General features: G+C 45.5%; 1 protein-coding gene across 1 annotated transcript in view; it reads left to right on the top strand.

Annotated features, from left to right (window-relative positions):
• PRKAA2 (protein kinase AMP-activated catalytic subunit alpha 2) overlaps nt 1–17,332 on the top strand; it is a 40,621-nt gene extending 23,289 nt beyond the window's left edge. Inside the window, exons 7-9 of the mRNA XM_066597881.1 lie at nt 1,888–2,383; nt 4,060–4,186; nt 10,579–17,332. Coding sequence (XP_066453978.1) covers nt 1,888–2,383; nt 4,060–4,186; nt 10,579–10,814 — 859 coding nt within the window. The 3' untranslated portion in view covers nt 10,815–17,332. The remainder of the gene's footprint in view (nt 1–1,887; nt 2,384–4,059; nt 4,187–10,578) is intronic.
• Nucleotides 17,333–17,573: the final 241 nt, after the last annotated feature.

The following is a 17,573-nucleotide window of genomic DNA, read 5'->3' as shown; positions in this document are numbered from 1 at the left end:
GGCCAAAGGTCATTTACAATGGACTGCGCCAAAATGGAAAACTGTTCTGTGGTCAAATGAATGAAAAATTTAAATTCTTTTTGGAACCCACGGACGCCGTATCCTGCGGACTCAAGAGGAGTGGAAGCATCCAGCTTGTTATCAGCGCACAGTCCTCCATCTCTGATGGTATGGGGTTGCATTAGTGCCTATGGCATGGGCAGCGCACACATTATGAGAGGCACTGGTCTCCTCACTTCCCAGAAGAAGGGATGCTACAGAATGGTAGGCCTGGCCCCGCCTAATTTTCGTGAGATGTGTTGCTGCCATCTATTTCTAAATGAGTTAATATTTTTTAAATGACCTGGAACAATGTCCCCCTCCCCCTTCTGATATGTTCTATGTGAATAAAATATGGCCAGATGAGATCTACAAATCATTGCATGTGGGCATACCTCATCTTCACTACACAGGTCCTACGTAAAACCAATAGGTAATGCCAACATGATACCACCCGGTGCCAATGGGAAAGGTGGAAGATTATTCCAGTGGCAGTTGGGTTGTTTGAGTTGATTCATTGGTTTCCAGTAGTGGTCAAATTACATTGTACCCTATAGGAAATGAGGCAGACAGGACTTAATGATGTCATCACACCAGCACTGTGACATCATTAAGAGAGAATTGAGCATCCAGGAGCCCTTTAAAGCCAGAGCTAATATGTCTTGGTGGGACTCAGTGTTGTTGGGTTTTGTCTTCTGACTATTTGAAAGGTGTACAAGGCAATTGTGCCAAACCATGGCCAAAACATTGTATGAGGGCCAATACATAATGTCGAAATGATACCCTCTGGTGCCACTGGGAAACGTTGAGTTATTCTACTGGTGGTTGAGCGGTTTGAGTAGATTCTTTGGTTTCCATTAGTTGTCTAATTACACTGTAGCCTATAGGAAGTAGGTGAAGTGTGGGTTATACTGCATTGACTGGTGGTGTGGACCTATTGATGCCATATTTTGGTCCACAAGGCAATGTTGCCAAATCATGGGGAAAATATTGTGTCGGTGACCCTCATTTCACCTTACTGGTCTACATGCAACCAATACATAATACCAAAATGATACCACCTGGTGCCAATGGGAAACATCGAGTGTTATTTTTGTGGTGGTTGTGTTTTTGAGTTGCTTCTTTGGTTTCCAGTAGTGGTCAAATTACAGTACATTGTACCATATAGGAAGTGGGGGAGGTGTGGGTTATATTCTTTAATAACTGATGATCTACACCTAATGATGTCATCACACCAGCACTATGACATCAATATGAGTTAACTGAGCATTCATGAGGCATTATTAAAGCCACCGCTAACATTTCATGGTGGGGGGGTTATTGTGTCTTGTCTTGTAATTAGTACAGAAAAAACCTCTGTAAAATGCCCTAATCTATATGAAATCTCATCTACTGATGATTCCTTTGGCAAGAAGAATGATGGCTAGTGAACATAAATTTTTCCACCATGTGTACAGAGATTGCCTTTAATCCATGCAAGAATACAGAAATTATTGTTTGTTCACCTATAAAGTACCTAAATATTGTAGACTGAACTGGTAATCCATGGTATGGTCTTTATTAGTCAAGCCCTGACCCAAGAACGTGATAGACGCTACCTAAGTGATGGCTGGGCTGGGTTGGGTTGGGTTGATCTCCCTGAAGGACCAAGCCTTGTGAATGGAGCCTTTGATGGATGCTTGAGATAAAGGTAGATGGTTCTCTTCTACAAGTCTCCAACATTGTGGCCTTCTAACACAATTCTATGACCCATCAAGATCCCTTTTGGGTGAATTATCTAGATTTATTCCATAAATTCTTCTTTGTTGGATATTGCATTTAATTGACCATATTTTGTTTGTTCTCCAGAGAGCATGAGTGGTTTAAGCAGGATCTCCCCAGCTACCTGTTCCCAGAAGACCCATCCTATGACGCCAATGTGATCGATGACGAAGCCGTGAAGGAAGTTTGTGAAAAATTTGAGTGCACAGAATCGGAGTTCATGAACAGCCTGTACAGCGGAGACCCACAAGACCAGCTGGCGGTGGCTTACCATCTCATCATAGACAACCGAAGGATCATGAACCAGGCCAGTGAATTCTACCTCGCCTCCAGTCCACCCACTGGATCTTTTATGGATGAGATGCACATCCCTGGGGTCAAACCTCACCCGGAACGGATGCCACCTTTAATTGCTGATAGTCCTAAAGCCAGGAATCCATTGGATGCCCTGAACACTACCAAACCGAAGCCCTTAGCGGTAAAGAAAGCCAAATGGCACCTTGGGATCCGCAGCCAAAGCAAACCTCACGACATTATGGCCGAAGTGTACAGGGCCATGAAGCAGCTGGATTTCGAATGGAAGGTGAGATGATTATTCTGGACTGTTGTTTTGGGTCCGATTTCCTGCAGCAACTTCATGTGTTGCATTATGCAGATTTCTTCCATAGTGCAGCAGAAACTAGTGCATCATATATTAAATGTACTCCAATGCGCATGATCTGGTCACAGCTTGTTAATTGTCAGTGACATCCCTCCCTTAGGAGTATGTGTGATTAATATATATATACACACACGCTCCTGGTCAGCAACGTCCCTCCCCTGAAGTTGTTGGGATGTAACTTTCTCTGTGATTGTAATGTTGATATAAGTGATTACAAGATCAGAGCAAAAGGGTCATTTATTGTGGAGAACCGACCCCTCATAGGGAGGCTCTAGTACCCTGTTGTACTGCCCCTAGCTTGGATACAAGATGTGACACAGGTGGGCATGGAGGCTCTAGTACCCTGCTGTACCGCCTCTAGCTTGGATATAAGATGTGATACAGCGGGCATGGAGGCTCTAGTACCCTGTTGTATCACCTCTAGCTTGGATACAGGATGTGATACAGCGGACATGGAGGCTCTAGTACCCTGTTGTATCACCTCTAGCTTGGATACAGGATGTGATACAGGCGGACATGGAGGCTCTAGTACCCTGTTGCACCGCCTCTAGCTTGTATACAAGATGTGATGCTGGCAGGAATGGAGGCTCTAGTACCCTGTTGTACCACCTCTAGCTTAGATACAAGATGTGATACAATAGGGCATGGAGGCTCTAGTACCCTGTTGTACCGCCTCTAGCTTGGATACAAGATGTGATACAGGTAGACATGTAGGCTCTAGTACCCTGTTGTACCGCCTCTAGCTTGGATACAAGATGTGATACAGGTGGGCATGGAGGCTCTAGTACCCTGTTGTACCACCTCTAGCTTGGATACAAGATGTGATACCGGTGGATATGGAGGCTCTAGTACCCTGTTGTACCGCCTCTAGCTTGGATACAAGATGTGATACAGGTGGGCATGGAGGCTCTAGTACCCTGTTGTACCACCTCTAGCTTGGATACAAGATGTGATACCGGTGGATATGGAGGCTCTAGTACCCTGTTGTACTACCTCTAGCTTGGATACAAGATGTGATACCGGTGGATATGGAGGCTCTAGTACCCTGTTGTACTACCTCTAGCTTGGATACAAGATGTGATACCGATGGGTATGGAGGCTTTAGTACCCTGTTGTACTACCTCTAGCTTGGATACAAGATATGATATGGGAGGACATCGAGGCTCTAGTACCCTGTTGTACCACCTCTAGCTTGGATACAAGATGTGATACCGGCTGGCATGGAGGCTCTAGTACCCTGTTGTACCACCTCTAGCTCGGATACAAGATGTGATACCGGCTGGCATGGAGGCTCTAGTACCCTGTTGTACCGCCTCTAACTTTTAGGTTGTTTCTGACAGTCTACTTACTATACCTACAAACAGATACATAGACACATTCTTACATGTACATTCATAGACACACTTATATAGGATCATGGAGTTCCCCTTGAAATCTGAAGTAGACGGATCCTGGTTCCCCTACAATTATTGTACATTGAGTCCTGGCTTATACATTCGACTTCCCAGCTCCATTAGACCCCCATCCACCTCATTATTGGCATGTAGCCCTCAGCCAGAGATGTCGGAAGCCCACCCTCACGGTATGTCTCTCCCCAGGTGGTGAACCCCTATCATCTGCGAGTTCGGCGGAAGAATCCAGTAACCGGTAATTACGTGAAGATGAGTCTCCAGCTCTACCAGGTGGATAATCGCAGTTACCTGCTGGACTTTAAAAGCATTGACGGTACGTACGGAGCGCGAGGGATGCTTCTTAGGAATCTCACTGCCGGCTCTGCAAGGTTCTTGTAGGAATTAATATTTATTATTGGAATCATCCTTAATCACTCGGCCCTTTTTTTTCCTCATTTTTGCTTTTTCCTCCCCAATATCAAAAAATCATAACTTTTATTTATCTATCAAAGTGTCTGTTTGAGACCTTGTGATTTTTGGGGGACAAGTTGTGTTTTTCAGTCGTGCCGTAATGTACTCAAAAACGTACACATTTCTAAGTGGAGTGAAATGGGAAAAAAACACATTTGCACCATCTTTTGGAGGATGGGGGGTCTTATACGGTGTACACTGCTTCAGAAGTGGCGTGATAACTTTACTTTTGTGGGTCAGTGCGATTATGATGAATCACGTCTGAAGCACCAGCGGTGAGTAGTTGGGGGGGCTCTGGTCTGTATCACGCCGTTCTGCCACTGAACTTCTTGCCGGCAGTGTCTTCTCCTGCACGCTGACGGCGCCATCTTTCTCCTCTCCTCAGTCGGGACGGGAATCACTGGCTGCCGAGGAGGAAAGTATAGATTCCCCGGCCGGCAGGAGCCCCTGTCTGCGCTCCCAGGCGCTGCTGTATGTCGCTCTTTCTATTGCTGCCCATGGTGGCTCAAAGTGGCTGAGGGATGTATGCTGTGGCAGGCTGAAGTCACCCCCAGGAACGGGAGCTCCGATTAGAGCGTGCTCACTCTGCCATGGCAAGGCCACCCCCTCCTATCATCTATTATAGCCAGGACTGTAGCAAGGGGCGCTCCAATAACTATGTATAATATATCAGGGGTCAGTACAGAGATCTCTCCCATCATCTATTATACGCAGGACTGTAACAAGGGGGCGCTCCAATAACTATGTATAATATATCAGGGGTCAGTACAGAGATCTCTCCCATCATCTATTTATACCTAGGACTGTAACAAGGGGGCGCTCTAATAACTATGTATAATATATCAGGGGTCAGTACAGAGATCTCTCCCATCATTTGTTTATACCCAGGACTGTAACAAGGGGGTGCTCTAATAACTATGTATAGATATATCAGGGGTCAGTACAGAGATCTCTCCCATCATCTATTATACCCAGGACTGTAACAAGGGGGCGCTCCAATAACTATGTATAATATATCAGGGGTCAGTACAGAGATCTCTCCCATCATCTATTATACCCAGGACTGTAACAAGGGGGCGCTCTAATAACTATGTATAATATATCAGGGGTCAGAACAGAGATCTCTCCCTTCATCTATTATACCTAGGACTGTAACAAGGGGGCGCTCTAATAACTATGTATAATATATCAGGGGTTAGAACAGAGATCTCTCCCTTCATCTATTATACCTAGGACTGTAACAAGGGGGCGCTCTAATAACTATGTATAATATATCTGGGGTTAGAACAGAGATCTCTCCCTTCATCTATTATACCCAGGACTGTAACAAGGGGGCGCTCTAATAACTATGTATAATATATCAGGGGTCAGTACAGAGATCTCTCCCATCATTTGTTTATACCCAGGACTGTAACAAGAGGGTGCTCTAATAACTATGTATAGATATATCAGGGGTCAATACAGAGATCTCTCCCATCATCTATTATACCCAGGACTGTAACAAGGGGGCGCTCTAATAACAATGTATAGATATATCAGGGGACAATACAGAGATCTCTCCCATCATCTATTATACCCAGGACTGTAACAAGACAGCGCTCTAATAACAATGTATAGATCTATCAGGGGTCAGTACAGAGATCTCTCCCTTCATCTATTATACCCAGGACTGTAACAAGGGGGCGCTCTAATAACTATGTATAATATATCAGGGGTCAGTACAGAGATCTCTCCCATCATTTGTTTATACCCAGGACTGTAACAAGGGGGCGCTCTAATAACTATGTATAGATATATCAGGGGTCAGTACAGAGATCTCTCCCATCATCTATTATACCCAGGACTGTAACAAGGGGGCGCTCTAATAACTATGTATAATATATCAGGGGTCAGAACAGAGATCTCTCCCTTCATCTATTATACCTAGGACTGTAACAAGGGGGCGCTCTAATAACTATGTATAATATATCAGGGGTTAGAACAGAGATCTCTCCCTTCATCTATTATACCCAGGACTGTAACAAGGGGGCGCTCTAATAACTATGTATAATATATCAGGGGTCAGTACAGAGATCTCTCCCATCATTTGTTTATACCCAGGACTGTAACAAGGGGGTGCTCTAATAACTATGTATAGATATATCAGGGGTCAATACAGAGATCTCTCCCATCATCTATTATACCCAGGACTGTAACAAGACAGCGCTCTAATAACAATGTATAGATCTATCAGGGGTCAGTACAGAGATCTCTCCCTTCATCTATTATACCCAGGACTGTAACAAGGGGGCGCTCTAATAACTATGTATAATATATCAGGGGTCAATACAGAGATCTCTCCCATCATCTATTATACCCAGGACTGTAACAAGGGGGCGCTCTAATAACTATATATAGATATATGAGGGGATAATGCAGAGATCTCTCCCACCATCTGTTTATACCCAGGACTGTAACAAGGGGGCGCTCTAATAACAATGTATAGATATATCAGGGGACAATACAGAGATCTCTCCCATCATCTATTATACCCAGGACTGTAACAAGACAGCGCTCTAATAACAATGTATAGATCTATCAGGGGTCAGTACAGAGATCTCTCCCTTCATCTATTATACCCAGGACTGTAACAAGGGGGCGCTCTAATAACTATGTATAATATATCAGGGGTCAATACAGAGATCTCTCCCATCATCTATTATACCCAGGACTGTAACAAGGGGGCGCTCTAATAACTATATATAGATATATGAGGGGATAATGCAGAGATCTCTCCCACCATCTGTTTATACCCAGGACTGTGACGGTAAAAAGAGGGCATCCACTACGTCTAGAAGAAGGCAGGTTTCATCACCAGCACAGAAGGGGGTTCTTTACTGTAAGAGCAGTGAGACTGTGGAACTCTCTGCCTGAGGACGTGGTGATGGTGAACTTGCTATAAGAGTTCAAGAGGGGCCTAGAAGCCTTTTTTTGAGCGATATAAGAGATATAACATATAATATTGTATTCATAAATATTAGGAAATGGTTCTTTTTAAAACTTTTATTAATTATTCGAGAAAATAAAAGGTAGTTAAATGTTTTTCACTCATTGTTTACATTGTTTTTTCAGTCCCCGCAGGGGACTTGAACTTGCGATCATTTGATCCTCATACAGTATAATGTACTACCATAGTATTATATTATGCCACATTCTGACAGGCCGTCTATCAAGATGCAGCTTCATAAATACCTGTCAGAAGGCCCCAGGCTGCCATGGCAACCTAATGGCACCTTGTAATCACATTATGCGTCCATTTAGGACACCCAAATACTGATTGGAGCATTTAAACACTGATGTCACAAATGACCAGCAGTTTTTGAAGGGTTAACAGGCGCGATCAGCATTCACACTAATGTCAGCTGTCGAAAACCTGCTCTACACAGACCCTGCACCCACATGCTGTAAATATAAGTTCTGGTGAGTGAAGGCGTTAAAGTCAATCCTTCAGGCTCCGCCCTATTTCTGAGGCTCCTCCCCTCCATCTATGAGCAGCACTTACCTGATCACTTTTTTTCACTGATGGTTTAGTTTCTGTCTTTTGATATCCGCTCTCTGTGTTGTGGTTTCTAGCAGAGCTTGTGCTTATATATACTAGTCAACCTGAGCAAGCCGAGCTGCAGTGTAAAGCATGGGGGATCAACTGAGCAGAACTTGAGCCTCTGAGATGGATTTCAGACTATCCCAGATGGCAATAAAAAGCAGTGTAACGAGGGCAATGTGTTAGCAGTTTTGTACCACCCGCGTCCCGTAGGTGTCAGGTGAGCGACGCTGCGGCGCTCATGTAATGGTTGTAAGTGATTTAATGTAATCTCGTCTTCAGCAGTTTCTATAGAATGTTACTTGTTCGTGTCTTGTGGTTTCTGTCGGCCCTTAATAACCCGTGATTTGGTAATTATTATCCTGCGCAATAGTCCGGCTGCGGTTACCTGGAATGGAATGCGACAGCAGAGCAGGAGGGACCTCGGTCAGGCGTCCTTCACCGAGGCTTCAGATTGAAAACTACACGGATTTTGTATTTTGACACTGTGGAATTTTATTACGCAAAAAATGGCGCATTTACTGCCGCTCAGGAGTAAAATAGAAAACATCTTCTAAGCATTGCATTTTTTATAGTGTCCCTTTTTCTCGCTTTTGCTGTTTTATGGGTCCATTTTTGTGTTTTTGCTCGGGATGTGGTGTTTTCATGTAGTACAGCTTCAAAACATAAAATACCTTTTAAAAAAAAATATTTTCCATCACGATTTTTCACCCCCTATATCTTTTTTTTCATTTTTCTAGTTTTTTTGCAGGGTGACCTGTAGTTTCTACTGGTACTTGCTATTTTGGAGTACATAAAACTTTTTGATAGCTTTTTATTAAATCTTTTTCTTGGAGGCGGAGTGTCTCAAAAGCGCAATTTTGCCACTGAGTATTTTTTTCTGGCAATCATGTGGGATTAATAATGTGATATTTTCAAAAATTGTAGCAATACCAATTTTTAGATTTTTATTTTTTTTAGATGTTACTGGGAAAAGATTTTTTACAGCCTTTATTAATTTTGTATCTTTATAACAATTAAAAAAAATCTTTATTTTACTTTATTTTAACTTTTTTTTTTTTTAGCCCCCGCAGGGGACTTGAACTTGTAATAGTTTTATCACTTAAACAGTATAATGCAATACTATCGTATTGCATTATAATGTATTTTAACAAACTGGCTATTGAAGACAGGCTACAGCCACATCCCTAATAAGCAAATCATCATAGTCTTCAGAAGTCGCTCGGCTGCCATGACAACCAGACAGCACCCCTGCAATCTTATTGTGGCGGGCCGCTCTGGCTATGTAAATCTCGATCAAGGCATTTAAATGCTGCTGTTAGAATTGGCAGTAGCATTAAAAGGGTTAACAACCGAGATCGGATTTGTCTGTGATCACGGCTGTTGCGGTGGGTGTCGGCCCCATGTGTGTCTAGTGATAAAGGGGATCACACTGATACCTCTTGATGTTATGCAACAAAACTTTTTGAGTTTGTTTCCATTTATATCAAACTTTTGTATCTGAGTGTCAATAAACGGAGTCCTGAGGGGTCACAGCGGGGGGAACATCCGAAATAATCCGGACAGTTTGATGCATCTTCAGGTTGTCTGTGTGCCAAATATTACATCCACATCCGCTGTGAGCGGGCCTAGATTATAGCTGTCCTACCAGTTACTGGTATCAAATTAGGTTACATGTAGCAGGCCCGAGAGTGGCCACACCCTCTAACACTAAGCTCCACCCAGTTTGTTAAAAAGTGGTGGGCCAGCGCAAAATAGCCAAAAATCACACATTTTGGCACACAAGATGACGTGCTTTAAAATTAGTGACTTTTCTGCACAAGTTTCCTGGTGGAAATCATGCGGAAATCTGTTCTTTTGTCTGCAGAAAGCCTATTTATTTCAATGGGGCTGTTCAAACAAGCGTCTTCAACAGCGATGCTTGTCCTATCTTTGGCCATTTTCAGCTTGCGTTGCCCATTGATCCCTGGCGCTGCTCCAGGCTTCTCCAGCACTGACAGACCATTTATTTCTGGTAGAAAGGTTTGAGAACCCCGCCTCCAGCAAGGGACTGCTTTGATTGGTTCTCGGCACTCACTCGATGCACCAATCAAAGCCATTCATTGACCAGCTCAGCCAATCAGAACTCGCCATCTCTTGATTGGTTCTCGGCACTGGCTTAGCCAATCACAGCAATCCCTTGCTGGAGGCGGGGTTCTCAAACCTCCCTACCAGCAATAAATGATCTGTCAGTGCAGGGGAAGCCTGCAGCAGCGCCGGAGACCAACGTCCGGACCCTGACAGCACCTGCTAGGTGAATATTGATTTTTTTTTCAGCTTCCCGACATAGCGCATGCCACCGCTGCTGAAACTAGGCTGAAACCGCAGTGTTGAAAAATGCCTGTATGTGGGACGCCTTATTCTGGTTACTAGTAATCTATAGTAAACTGTAGCACTCAATGCCAAGCAGCAGCTGCACAAGCAGATAAAATGTTAGTTGATCCAGAAAAACTTTTAGACTTGTGCGGGGCCAGGAAGGAATTTCTCTTCCATTGAGGCAAAATGAATTGCAGTGGCGGGGAGGGGGAGGTAGGTGGGACTCTAGATTGGACCCCTTTTGTCTTAGACAGGTTGAACTTGATGAAGCCTTTTTCCTTCCTTAGTAACTCTGACGCCTTATTACCTTTGTTCCGCAGATGAAGTCGTTGAACACAAGTCCGGCTCTTCCACGCCCCAGCGCTCGTGTTCTGCAGCCGGCCTGCACCGACCACGACTGAGCATCGACTCTGTGAGCGCCGAATACCCCTCCCAAAGTGGATCCATGTACGGCTCCTTCTCCGGCTCCTTCTCTCTGGCCAGCCCGCGGTTGGGGAGCCACACTATGGATTTCTTTGAAATGTGCGCCAGCCTAATCAACACGTTAGCTCGCTAACCAACACCGGGTGACATTCACAGCTCTGTCCTCTGGCCGCCATCACTATCAGCGCTTTATTCTGATTGTACGCTCTTCACGTAGAGGGGCGCTCCACCGAGATTTTAATTTGTAAAAAAACTAATTAATAGTGGAGGAAAGCTGGATAACGATGTTATTATATGATCGGATTTGATATACAATTAGATGATGTGGTTTCTGCTGCCAGGCTACTTTTCTGTTTACCTTTGCTTTTGGCAGCATAGGGCCAGTCTTGCTTTGAGCAGAGTCACTTGAGACAGACTGGTTGCTATGGACTGGATGCTTAACAACCAAGGGCATAGGTTCCATAGACGTAGACAAAATGGCTGCTTTGGGGTTTCTGAAGGCAAATGGGCCAGTCCTGATCACTCCCACCCCCTTTGCTATCAGGTGGCAAGAACCTGGGTAGAACCCTGTCTCCAGAGGAACTACATTGTCAAAGGGGAGGGCCAGTGGTGCTTATTTTCTTCCCTACAGGCAGCCACTCCGGCTAGGTAGTGTCATCACATTCCGTCTAGGCTTGTGACCACTGCAGCCAATCACTAGCTTCAGCAGTACCAATATTGAAGCACGTGATTGGCCGCAGCAATCACGAACCTAGAGGTAATGTGATGATGCTATTGGGCAGTCCACAGAGTCCAGATTGGACTGGAGTGGTTGGGGACTGAATCAATGGGGGCTATGCCAGTCTGTAGGGAAAAAATAACCATTTAAAGGGGTTGTGTGGGAATTCAACAAAATGGCTACCTAATGCCCTACGCCCTATTGCTTGTTCCTTTCGGGCTCACCATTTAGCCTAACCGGACCAAACAGTGTGGTGTTAGGCTCTGCCCCATCCAGTGCCACTCCCCATCCTCATCCTCCTTCTCCCTCCAGTCTAAATATGCATTAGCCCATCCTAGGACAGGTTTCCACAGCCTGCGAAAATGGCAAACATTTGTTGAATTTCTGGAAAACCCCTTTAACAAACATGGGGGCGGGGTGTCAGCCCAAGAGTCAAAACGCAAAGGGGGGCCACTTTGAATTTTGCTCTAAAGCCCCTTATCTTCTACATTCTGCTAACAGATATACTCCATTCTTATTGAAAGGCCTATGTAAAAAATTATACTGGCTTGCCGTGCCCAACCACACCCACTAAGCCCCTTCCACTTTTTCAAAAATTCTCGAGGTTCGGCGTAAATGCCACAAAAATCACGGCTTTTGATGCCAGAAAACTGGTCATAACGAATATACTCCAAGGTCCCTAGAAACCAGTCTGTCTGTGTTCTCTATTTCGATGCCGTACTGGCCTAGAGCTGAGGGCAGAAAAGGGGCCGCGAAGCTTGGCAGTACTCTAACCATAGAACCATAGTATGCCACCATCCTAACAAATGTTCTTCAAAATAAGATCTCAGTGGACAACCCCTTTAAGGGCGCTGTGCCAAGATGCACAACCCCTCCCTGAACGTGGGGCCCAGATCAAATCGCTAATCTCCCGGGGTTCCGCTCTCGGTACTCTTGGCAATCGGCGGCCAGCTCCACATTTCCTCTGCAGGAGACATGTAGTAATACCAGGACGGCCGAGCTGCACTCCTTACAGTCATAGTGGGGTGTCCTGAGCAGTGCACCCCACTCATATGCCATAATGGGGGCTTCTGAACAGCGGGTGCCGTCTTGGTACAATCCCTGCAGAAAAAAAAAAAATGCATGCGGCCCCGCTGTAACTCGGAGGCGGCTGTGCAGTCACTATAAAAAGATACAGAAATACTGATTTTTAAACATTTTTTCAAAAGTTGTCTAATTTTATCTCAGGCATCGTGTGAAGTGCAGAAATCAGCACCGACACCACAAACCCCCAACAGCTGCTGCTTCTCCTAGAACCAGAGGACCTTACAGAGGTTTCTGGTTGTTTTTTATTTAGGATTTGAGCTTATTAGGTAGAAGATGCGCCGATTCTATTAAACCGCTAATTTATTACTAGAAACTGGAGATTTTTATTTATTTTTGTTACATTCTAGTCGTACGATGAGGAGCCGCCTCTTATTTTTCTAAGCGTGAAATCACAAAAGGCTGAAAGAAAACGCTGGAGAATTTTAGGGGAAGTTTTTTCGAACTTGCATATTAGGTGATCACCTGATTTATCCAGGGCACGAACATGGAAAAAACAAAAAGTTAAAAAAAAATATGTATAGCGATTTTTTTGCACCTTTTGAAATTTTAGAAACTGTAAGGGACCTTTCAGACAGGGTTGCAGAATGTGCGCTCCCGCGGAATATTCAGCCCCAAAATCATAGGACCTCCGGGGTCATCGGGGCCTCCCGGGTCGTCAGGCCCGCCCCCGCTCATATGGATTTTGATGCAGAATTGGAAATAGCAGAATCCTGCTGCAGTTAGCGGTACGGAATTTGAGGCCGAATTCAGGGACGGGTGTTGCGGAATATTCGGTCGTGTGTGAAAGGTCCCTCAGTGATTGAGCTGCTCTGCCGTCTGTATAGTCGTATTGTCTGTCGTCCTGTTTCTAAATTCATCCTGATTATTGCGCTTGCCAACGTGCGTTTTATACGTGAATGCGAGGCGTTTCTCCTTCAATGACCCCTCGCATCACTTCTGTGAAACTGCGATCTTCGGGTGCGGCTTCCTTGTTTGCCAGAGGATCACAAGTGTTTCCTATTGATTTCAATGGGAAACATCACATCACACGGCATGCGAGCGCCATGTGATGTCTTTAAAGGTCCTATGAAAACCATGGGCGATGCGTTCCGGGGGAACGTCCAAGAATGGACATGGAGCGATTTTTCACAAAAATCGCTCATGTAAATAACTCCATAGAGTCGCATGAGTTTTGTGCGTCTCGCAACGCAGAAAAGTCATGTGAGAGTCTCCCTCGTGTGCATGTAGCCCAAGGGTACGCTCACACGTTGCATCGCTTTAGGGTACGTTCACACGTTGCCCCCACCTTTTTCGGTAACTAGCCCGACTCCTTTAAAACAGCCCCAAGTGCCAATCAATATGCTAACACGCCCAGATGCCACATTTCTTTGCAGGCGGCTTCTAAGGAGTCTTATATGTTATACAGTATAAGTACCAAACTCCAGGAAACAGTCAGCATGCAGCATTGATTGGTTGCTCAGATGGGTCACGTAGCTTCTGTCAGATAATGTATGTCTTCTGAGCGTCTTCCTTTGTCATTATTGTATCCCGGCTGTGAACAGCAGTCAGTGTTTGTCTTCTCGCCGGTATCTACGTTGGGCCGGAGACTGGAGGCGCGTTGGCTGCTGCGCCCCATATGGTGGTTTATGGACCCCATAAGGATCATTGATCTCCAGTGAAAAATCCTTTATGATAACCAGAGAGCCGAAGCCAAATCTACGTTCTCAGACCTCCTTATTAGTCTCTTAGTTTTAGTATATGGAGGTCCACGTGGGCTTACCAAGCAGGTCAGAGACGATGGAGGCGGCACGTAGCTTTACATTGGAGCTGGATGAAAGAAACCCATAACAGATAGGCTTGACTCACACGATGAGGTCTACTGAGAGGCGGAGGCGGCATAGTGTATGAGAAGATGGGGATATACAGTATACATGGAGGCCACCAATATGGTAATGGAGGTTCTCTTTCAATGTACTGAAGGGAGACCCGTTGTCATCATTGAGTTTGAAAGGTTGGAGGGCGTATAGGGGATTTGGATATGAAGCTTCAGGTTCTCTGTAGTCACTAACAAATCTACCGTTTTGTGTATGCAGCTCTTCTGCAGATCATTTTACATAGTTTCAGACTACAAATGCATCCTGTGTCGTCGGATTTTTCGGCTGCCGCCACCATCTATGGGTTACAAGAAGTGGACAGAAGCCGGGGTGCACGTAGAAATCATGGGGCTCCATATTTATGTATATATACACGAGGCAGCATATATCTAATGTGGTTTAGATACAACAGCTCAGCCGTAGCGTACATCTATAGGATGCAGTCACCGTATGATAGATACCAGCTCTACACGGTGATCCTGATTAGTGCAGTTACCTCCAGTGATTACAGCTGGTGACTTTTCTGATTGGTGAAAATCTGTTTTTGATTATTTTTGTGTGTGTCCAGATAATTGGTATTGCCTCCGTGGCCCCCACACAGTACTGTTATCACCTCTGTGGCCCCCCTATCGCTTCTCATAGTACTCGTGTCCTCTTTGTGCCACCCCCATTACAGCACTGGTGTCCCTCTGTGCCCCCCATAGTACTACTGTTGTGATAATGGTGCTGGATGTTCAAGGGGAGGCGAGTCAGTGGTGGGACCGCTCCGCCCCGGGCCACCTTGTCCCACGGACTCCTTAGCAGTTGTGTGGTCTGCCTACATTGGCAGAATGGCACTGGGAGAGGGAAGGCATTAACACACAAGGTTTGTAATCTCCACACGGGTCCGCATGGGAGCTGGAGATGTGAAACAGGAGATTTATTATTTGCAAAGTTGTTACATTTTAAACATACTAAAAATAATTTTGTAAAAGTGATCTCCCTTCAGCCGGCAGACGCTCTACGTAGGTATTGGCATTGGTGGCTCCAAACTGAAGGAATAAGACAGAGAGGGCTGAAGAGGGGGAGGGGATTTTGTGGGTTCTAATACACTTTTTGTCAAAAAAAAAACAAAATCAAGCACCCAGAAGGAGGAGGAGTTTTGCTTAAACCCGGCATGCAGATACAAATGATTAGATGGACGGTCTTGTCACCGGAGGCCCTAAGAGTGGTTCCCCCCTTGGCCTATAAGAGGCTCTCGGAGGATCCTTGTGTGCAGTGACCTCTTCTTCCACTTGTGTGGCGCTTGTTGGCCACTAGACGCCTCTACGACACAGAGAAGAGATTTCACCCCGTTACCAGAGGGGGGCGCATTATTGGGATGCGAGAAGGTGGATGGTCATATCGATGAATTGCTCAGAACAGCCCTTTTGGCAGGCAGACCGTTAGGACCAGCGAATATGTGAGGGCACAGAAGGCGCCCGGGCTCAGGATACCCTCGACAGACGAGTAGAGAAGAGCGCCTGACAAGCACCAACAGCTCCAATTGTTTTGTTCATAATTCACAGACAGGTGGCGCCATCGTTACACACCTGAGTCTGTCGGAACCATTTCCAGGCGCTTGGCTGAAGGACATTTGGTCTGATCACATGTACGGCGTCTGGTGTCCACCCATTCTCACTGCCGTTTGCAGTGATGTCGTGAACAATGAAACTGGACACTACACAGGGGAACCAGGTTGTCGTCAGTGATGAATCCAGGTTTAGTTTGGGCGCTGATGACAGCCGTGTTCGCGTCTGGAGACCTTGGGGTGAGCGACTCAATCCTGCCTTTGTTGTGAAGTGACACACTGCCCCCTGCTGGTATGATGATCTGGGGAGCCATCGCATATGACAGTCGGTCCCCCTAGTAGTGGTATGAGGGACAATGACAGCTCAGCGATATGTTCAGGACGTCCTGCAGCCACATGTGTTCCTCTCATGGCGGCTTCCAGCAGGATAATGCTCGGCCGCACACACAAGGGGATCACTGGAGCCCCCACAACATTGTCACACTTCTGTGGCTGCCTGGTCACCAGATTTATCACCAATAGAACAAGAATGGGACCATCTGGGGGGCCAACTTCAACAGCCTACAAGTATGCAGGATCTAGAGGCTCAGTTACAGCAAATGTGGAGAGAGATGCCGAAGGATACCATACGGAACCAGTATGCCTCCATGTCCGCCCGTATCACATCTTGTATCCAAGCTACAGATGGTACAGCAGGGTATTAGAGCCTCCATGTCCTCCCGTATCACATCTTGTATCCAAGCTACAGGTGGTACAGCAGGGTATTAGAGCCTCCATGTCCGCCCGTATCACATCTTGTATCCAAGCTACAGATGGTACAGCAGGGTATTAGTGCCTCTCCTAAAAGGGTCAGTTTTCCACAATAAATAATCTTTTGGCTTCTGACTCCTTCTAGGGAACAGATTTTTTTTCTCTGACAACGTGTACTTCTAGCACAACTCTAGTACGAAATAGTGTAGATGTGTCCATTTAAAGTAGGTCTGGTCTAGTGCCCGATTCCCATTTAAGCAAGTAAAATGTCTTCTGACATGCTTAAGCAGGGGCGGGGCTGGAACCAGTTGCAGGACCACCCAAGCGGCAGTGAATGTGACTGCTGATTGAGACCGCCCTGCGACAAAGTGCGCTGTATAGCCCAGTAGACAACAGCTCGGCGGCCATGTTGTTTCGTGTCTCCATCATTTCGCCATCCTAAACTTGACAAGAGTATCTCGACTTGTACAAATGTTTGTTACTGTTTGTGATCACTTTAGGAAATCTCATAATCCAAGTGTCATACGGAGTGCTGCCTTAGGATCGTGAGACACAATAACGTGCAGCGAAGGCGCGAAGATCTATTACTGATTTGTAGAAGTGTTTTGTATATGAATTGTAATGAAGAATCATGATTTCTCAATTATTGGATATCACAATTATCTGCATCACTTCAATAAACCGCTCTGACCAGATTCTGCTGCTTAGTCTTTGAACAAACGCGCGATTCCCCATTTATACTTTGTGTCCAATTTGAAAATTTATATTTTCTTTTTACAATCTATTATTTTGTGTTTTTTTTTGCTTTTCTGTTAGAAATGTGCAACCATAACCCCCGACACGGTGCCCCTCCCCCCCCCCCCCCCCCCCCCCTCACACAGACCTGCAGTGTATCTGAACCACTGCTTACGGCCTGTATGAACGTAGGCTGACCAT

The sequence above is a fragment of the Eleutherodactylus coqui genome, chromosome 3 (genome assembly GCF_035609145.1).
Source record: "Eleutherodactylus coqui strain aEleCoq1 chromosome 3, aEleCoq1.hap1, whole genome shotgun sequence".
Classification (NCBI taxonomy): Eukaryota; Metazoa; Chordata; class Amphibia; order Anura; family Eleutherodactylidae; genus Eleutherodactylus; species Eleutherodactylus coqui.
Note: the sequence above shows the minus strand (reverse complement) of the source record. Positions and strands in the feature narration are given on the sequence as shown.